The sequence below is a fragment of the Pholcus phalangioides genome, unplaced genomic scaffold, assembly GCF_987345545.1.
Source record: "Pholcus phalangioides strain wild (caught in Gottingen) unplaced genomic scaffold, Ppha-v1.0 ptg000013l_1, whole genome shotgun sequence".
Taxonomy (NCBI): domain Eukaryota; kingdom Metazoa; phylum Arthropoda; class Arachnida; order Araneae; family Pholcidae; genus Pholcus; species Pholcus phalangioides.
The window spans coordinates 24423426-24430975 of NW_028301606.1; the positions used below are offsets into that span (position 1 = coordinate 24423426).

Consider the following 7550-nt stretch of genomic DNA (forward strand, 5'->3'; position numbering starts at 1 on the left):
ATTCCTTCAATTTTTATGATTTTTTCAAAATATTTACGAACTTATGGGACACCCTATATACATTAAAAGTCCGTTATAACCCGTATGGCTTATAACGACAATCTCGATATAACGAGGGATTTGCAGGTAATGGTAATCATAAATTCCATGTTTCTAAGTGCTATATTCACTTGGATCAGTTTCTCAAAGTGGGCAATATCGCCCCCAGGGGCGATAGGAAGTTCTGGGGGTTGGGGGCGGTAAAAGCTACCGTTATCGTATGGGTTGGCTTGAGTTGGGGGTGATAAGAATTTTTTTCCCTGAAGGAGTCGGTGGATGAAAAAAAGTTTGGGAACCTATGACTTACATATTTTCAAATTCACAAAACGGAGGAAATTTGGGGAAAAAATTAGCGTTAAATACGGATAAAATCGTTTAACCCTCATTTAACGCTGTTCTTTCCCAAATTTCCTCCGTTTTTTCAAATTCGAATATCTCCATGGATATTGCACATAGAAAACATGGAATTTTTTTTGGCATCAGGATAGACAGAGCACTAACTTTCTAGTTGGCTTTTGGGACACACGGGGACTATATAAAAAGTTAATTTTTTTTTCGGATAGACGCAGGACCCTTATACCAAGAGTGTTCACCCATTAGGAGAATGCTGGCCATTTCACTGATTTGAAAACGTGTCGCGAGCACTTAATCAAGTGGTCTGGGACAGTGCTGGAGGTCACTCAAGTGATCTGTAAATATGCTGTGGGTCATTCATGTGATCTGCGAATATGCCTCGGATCACGTAAATGATTTGAAAACGTGCCGAGGGTCATGTAAGTGTTACTCAAGTCATCTGAGAATGTTACGCAGGGTATTTAAGTGATATGGGAACAGCACCACTGATTATATAAGTGGTCTGGAAATGTGTCGCTTCATTGATTTTTACAAAATTAGGTTTGAGATAGCGGCATGACCCTCCACATCTTGGACCAGGCCCCTAGGCTAGAATCTGTGGCGAGTTCTCAGACCAGACTTTGCACGGGCCCCGTCTATGCTAATTTTATAGTGTGAAAAGACAAAAATGAAGATAATTGTCTCGGGCCGCAGGGCTGGAGCCTTGTGAGCCCTCACCCTTGTGGGAGGGGGGAGGTCATGTATAGTGGGCCACGTATTGAGCGTCTGTGCCTTATACCTGAAGTCTTCAACCTTTTTCCAGTCACGAGCACTACCTGTACCCCCATCATCAAAAAAAGAGTGCCCTCACACAGCAAGTTTAACATACGAATGCATGAAATGGCGATTTCAAACCTTGAATGCAATTCCTCCAAGGTGCTCAATTGGAACGTTGATCAAGTGCTCGCCGGCACGCAAGTCTAACACGAGCATCGAGCACTCTGGGTACTTCAGGTAGCACCGTGGTGCTCGCAAGCAACGGATTGAAGATGCCTGCCTTATACCTTCACAAGAGTACTATAGAGGTCGCATACTCTTTCCGTATAACTCAAGGTGGCCAATATGCACACACACATGTAACTCTATAAAAGATTGATGGTCACGTGACCGTCGCATCCTTCACAAACCGAAATCGAATATAAAATTCACAGATTCTTTAAAAATATTCTTTAAAAAGATATGTTTCCTTGTGAAATGTTTTTAATATTAGAATTTATATAATGAGAAAACAGAGGAATTCATTTCGACATGAACTGTTTTTGCAGCTTCTGGAATTCTTCAGCGAGTTGCATGAATTCCTTCTTATCGGCCCCATTCGCAATCATTTGTGATACTTGAGTAGCCATCTGGGCCATTTTCTGGGGGGCTTCGGTACCCTCGTTGGCCATACCCTCCATCATCTTCTGGCCTTCCATTATCGCTTGCTGCAGCTTCTGTTGGTAGTCTTCACCTTCAAACATGGACATGAACTGCTTACTCATACCAGATGCAGTCTCGGCACCTGCCAACAATCAAATTTATAACAGTAAACAAAAACAAAATCTGCGTGAGAATCTCGCTCGATAGAAGTGAAACTTCTAAGCTTGACATGAATGGATTCGTGAATTTTCGAAAATTTGTAATTATTATAAAAATATACAAACATAATATAACTTAAGTCAAACGAAGTTCAAAAAATGCATTAATAACAGCTTGAACGCATTATAAAATAACCCGAAATCAATGTAATTGATCAAAAATTTATTCAAAATAAAAGAAATTCGCAGCCAATTAAGAGCTGGCGCCGTGACATCACAGTGCCAGAACTTGCGTTCGCGTGAGAAGTATGCTCTCCTGTGGGCTATGTGGACTGACGTCACGGGGGGGGGGAGGTAATAAACTGTCTTTGTCCTACACAAAACATCCAAATCCACTCGCCCCTCCACTTGTCTCCTATTGTCTTACACGGCCAAACCCCTATTGACATCCATCTTCCAACACAACCACAACCCATCTGCTTCTCGGATCTCCATCACACAATCAGTTAGAAAAAAAATAAAATCGGGTTTTGAAGAAAAAGAAAATGTTTCACTTTTTGTGATGAATTTCCTTTCCCCTCACACAAATTCCCTCTTATGTCACTTTCACTGTTACGTCGCTATAGAAGTTTCACTTCAAAAATTCAATCCAAGCATAGTAAGAGTTTCCTTATTGAACATTTCGCCTAGGAACAGGCTGGAGTATTTTATGCAGCCCTCTAAAACTTATTCTTTCAATCCCCTCCCCCCCAATGTCCATGGGGCACCTCAGGCATTCGACCCCCAGGTATTTGAGGGTCCACTGATGTACAATATCTGCATGCAATGAACCACGATGGAGGAGTTGTCATTCCTAGATAACCGATAATCTAGCCTTCCTAAGGACCCCGGGATAGACTTTTTCTTGTGCCCCCCCCCCTGAAAGGATTATTATTGTGCAAAATAAGTGTACATTTTTTTTGTGAACTCACATTTAACTCGAGGCCCTGGGGCAGTGCCCCAGTTGCCCCTAGCTTTGGTACGGGACTCGGGTCTGCAACTGCATAACTTTTTTCAGTTGGGGCAAACATGCATTTTACCTCCACCGTCTGATTTCGAATAAGTGAAGAAAAGAAAAATTCAGCTCACCTCTGATCCAATACACCAAATTCACTATATCCTATCCTATATTGATGGGGGGGGGGGGGAGAATCGATCAAAACTCTAAGCCAGAGAATGTCTTGGACAGAATTTTAAGCTAGAAACTAAAATCAAAAGTACCCAGCACTTTTAATCTCGTTTTGAGGGTCTTAAATTTTGCCGGCCGCATCACACCTGCTCAAGTCCGGCCCTAGTTTCGCCCACTGCTGTAGTGAGCATCGTCAATAGAGAATATGTGTAGCGCCATCTATTGAATAAGTGCAACCAATTCACAGGTCATTTGTATGTGTGTGGTCTGTGAATTATATTCCTTCTTAGTTGTTTCAGTGACTCATTAAAATGAAAAAAATGCAGATAAATTATGACCATATCATGAAAAATAATTTATTTTATACTTTTATTATAAAGAAAATTAAATTATTATGTATTATTTCCTCTTTTTTTTTTCTCTTAATTACTAACAAGATTACATGATTACTTGCTCAACAGACTAAGCCACAGGCACTCAAGTCTTTCAATTCGAAGTAAAATTATTCTGTATGAGATGGCAATTAGACCGATTCTTCTGTATGCTGCGCCTGTCTGGTTGTTCTCGAAGAAAATGAATATCATCGCTCTGGAGAGATTTCAGAACAAGACTGAGGAGATACATCGGACTACCTTGGAACGTTAGAAACGTCAATATCAGACGTGATTCTGGAGTAGCTGATGTAACGTCATATGCAAAGAAACTGGCTCTCAAGAGCCGAGCTTGAAAGAAAAAAAAAAAAACCTTGGGTCTCAGGTGAAACTACGTCTTCACCCACCTTATTAGAATCTAACTACCATTGCAAAGCGCACTACTGCACAGGAATTGGCAGAGTCATGATGAAGGGGGTTTGATGGATTATAACTATCCATTGGAACCCCGTTCCACCCATTACGGTTTTCTCTCATGATTATACAAATACAAACGCCACAACAGACAAAATGCCCAACGAGGTGGCTGAAAAAGATGCCCATAAAAATATGGATGTCATATATTTCAAAAATACAGCAACTCAATTAAAAATTCAAATAACAAAAATTATAAACAATATATACTCAATATAAAATATTATACAATGCCCATAAAGAATACTTACGGTTGTCTTATTCTAAGAATGGATAGCTTCTCGATTTACCCGAACATGTTTATCGTATTTCGTTTTAAACGTGTCAATTGTGGTACAATTTACTACCTCCGCGGGTAAGCTATTCCATTTATTAACAACCCTATTAGAGAAAAATTCCCTGCGACACCATAACCTTGCATTGTCCCTCACCAATCGATACTGGTGTTCCCTTGTAAAAGCAGTTGATTGGTGGTGTACTAAAAGTTCATGGTCCATCCCATTGAAAATTTTGAACACTTCGATCATATCTCCTCGACACTTGCATTCATCCAATGTAAACATGTTCAAAAAATGAAGTCTTTCTTCATAACTCAATCTCCGTGTGCCAATAAGGACACGCGTAGCTCTTCTCTGCACCCCTTCAACCAAGTCTATGTCCCTCTGTAGGTATGGTCTCCAAAACCTTACAGCATACTCCAGTCCAGGACTGAGCCTCGAAAAAGCGGAATAATGACTTTAGGAGAACGCGAAGAGACCTTTTTGAAAATGAGACCAAGCATTCTATTCGCTTTTTTTACCACCGCTGAACAATGTTCATAAAACCTAAGCCGCTCGTCAATGAGAATTCCCAAATCGGTGACCCTGGTAAATGTGAAGATATTCATTAACAGAAAGGTTTGTGAGAAAATTTTCTTTCTTCAAGTTGATTTTCAAAGTGGCGAGCGAATATAGTGATGATTTAATTTAGTGCTCTGTGAACGGATGGTCCCCACATCCTGAAGCAGGGCCCCTAGGCTGGGATCTATTGCGGGCCCCTCTTTCACAGGGCCTCTTTATGGGGAATTTATAGCGTGGAAAAACAAAAAAATGATTAAAATCCTCCCGGGCCCCAGGGCTGGAGCTTTCGTCAGCCCACCCCTTGTGGGAGGCCATGGTTTATCCTAATGACTCGTTTCCGTAAATCCAAAAAACCACGTGCTTTCAAAAATTTAAATATGAACGCATTGCCTGTGAACTATTATGCTAAAAAAAAAAGTGCTTGGACGAACCAAACAATTTTTTAAAATGGTTCCACAACGTTTTCGTGCCTCAAGTGTGAGAGTGCCTCAGGGCTCATATGACCGAAAAGCAATCGCCGCAGGAAGCGCTATTCTTAATGGAGAATGCCTCTTGTGAACTCAAAAGTGATGACGACAAAATAACATGCCTCTTTCTCCCGGCGAATACAACTCCACTCATCCAGCCTATGAAACAGGGCAATAATTAAAAATATGAAGTGCCGTTACAGAAAAGCTTTTCTCGAATTTTTGCTTTTATCTGATGATGCTGTCAAAGATGATGCTGCTTTCATCTATGTCTGTCAAAGAATTTTGGAAGAGATACAACATAAAGGACGCTATTTGCATTGACCTTATATTGAAGTTTATATTGATCGTTTTGTGAGAAATTAAATACAATAGTATTATTCACTTTTAAAGGATTTTATTTTCATTTTCGTCCCAAGCCTGCCATGAAATAACATTACTGTACATATGTATTGAGAGATTTCTGTTATCCGTCTATTCGGTTATCTGTCACAGCCCTAGTCCGGAAGTTTTATTGTACATAAAAAATACACACAAGTGCAGTACCAAACAAAAATACACTAAATAGAAACTCAAATATGTACCTTGCGCAATGGCTTGAGCACCTTTCTGCATCACTTGCTGACCCGCACCGGCCATCTGCTGTCCAGTGTTCACGGCTGTTCCAGCCATCTGCTGTCCCTTGGAAAACATCTTCGTTGCTTGTCCCATCATGTCACCCATGGGATTCTGGCAGTAAACTCGAGCTACGACGACGAAGCATACCACAGAAAACAGCTTAAAATAGACCATGACTTCGGTTCTCTCAAGCGCAAGACTAAATTACTGATCCGAGTGATGTACAGTACATGGAGATATAATGAGATTATGAAATATTGCTCTTTTATATAATATATCAAAAGGCCAATCTATTTTTCTCGGAAGTTATTGCTCTCTATCATTGGTTCATGTCTATTTTGGCTAGTTGTCACGCGTGATGTCAATGCAACTTGTTCAATACGTCTTCGGTTTGCACGAAACGTGGTTTTTCTAACTAACGTCGGACGTTTGGTCATGTCATCGACTCATTTTCTATTTGTTAGGCATGAAAACACGAGGAAGTCGTGAAAACAGCTGTGATTGCAAAGCTTTGCAAATGTGATTAAGATTTAAATTAGTTATTGTGAGATAGGTCACTGATCATTGCTCGAAGGAAATATGCTTTTTTCCTTGTTTATTTATGGTTTATTCAAAATTTAGACATCAAAAACCGCAATTTTACTTGGAAAATAGTGAAATTCATAGTTAATTGTGAAAATACATAGCTCTCTCATTGCATTTGTCTCTTTATCCAAGACAAGTAGTGTATTTTCAATTTACGAAATATTGACAACTATATACCATTGACCATAATCAGAGCAGAAACTTGGAAACATAAATATATTTTGTCACCCCCCCCCCCCGATTTTAAACCATTTCGTTTCATTTCATACCGTGCTCCACCCAGGCTCTATCGACTATTGTCAATTTTAGCCATTGCCCCGGATGAGGGGGGCTGGGCGATGTCGGGTGCTTTATTATGCATATAAAATACAGTACATGAATATAAAACACATTAAAAGAAAAAGGTATATACAGATTTAGAAATTACTTTTATACAAAATTTATGTCAATGAGCTCTTATTATGTCTTTGTTGTTTTCTGTGGCCAGGCACCAGGTTCTGGACCACGTCTTCCCTCCAAGGCTTGTTGGCTCACCGATTCTAAACCAGAGGTTCTTAATATTTTGTGCTCCACTGACCAGGGCAGTCTGAAGCAGAGGAGGCCTCTCACGTAAAGCGATATTCCGGGCTCGAGGAGCCTGTTTACCAATTTCAATACTGACTTTCGAAAATTATAGTAGCAAATCTCATAAGACGAGGCCCTTATGCAGTTAAGGTCTCCTGTTGGACCTACGCACGTTAAGACGGCCCTACCGCGGGCCTTTTCCACCAATAAGATGAAGAGCAAGGACCCCCCCCCCCCGTCAATAAGATAAAGGCCACGGACCCCTTTGCCGAACAATGTTCAGCATATAATAATGTCAAAACAGTAAGTCAATTGTTTTCCTCCCCTCTTCTAAGCTCATCGACTTCTTGAACCCCCCCCCCCTCCGCCCCATCGTGGACTGTGTTAAACCGTGAAAGAACGAATTCGGTGAAAACCACGAATGCTTGGCATCAACCAACGTGACACCGTACCAATACCTCCTATTATATATATGTACATTAGATAGCTTACGTAGTATCTAGGGGTAGTGGACA

The 7550-nt window shown here is 40.6% G+C and overlaps 1 protein-coding gene across 1 annotated transcript; it reads right to left on the reverse strand.

The window, feature by feature from the left end:
* Positions 1-1625: 1625 nt before the first annotated feature.
* Positions 1626-6142, reverse strand: LOC149078833 (uncharacterized). The gene is made up of 2 exons (XM_089240517.1): positions 5853-6142; positions 1626-1933 (listed from the first exon to the last, which is right to left on the reverse strand). Exons 1-2 carry the CDS (start codon positions 6058-6060, stop codon positions 1671-1673), a joined length of 471 nt encoding a protein of 156 aa, XP_089096643.1. The 5' UTR covers positions 6061-6142; the 3' UTR covers positions 1626-1670.
* Between the last annotated feature and the right edge of the window lie 1408 nt (positions 6143-7550).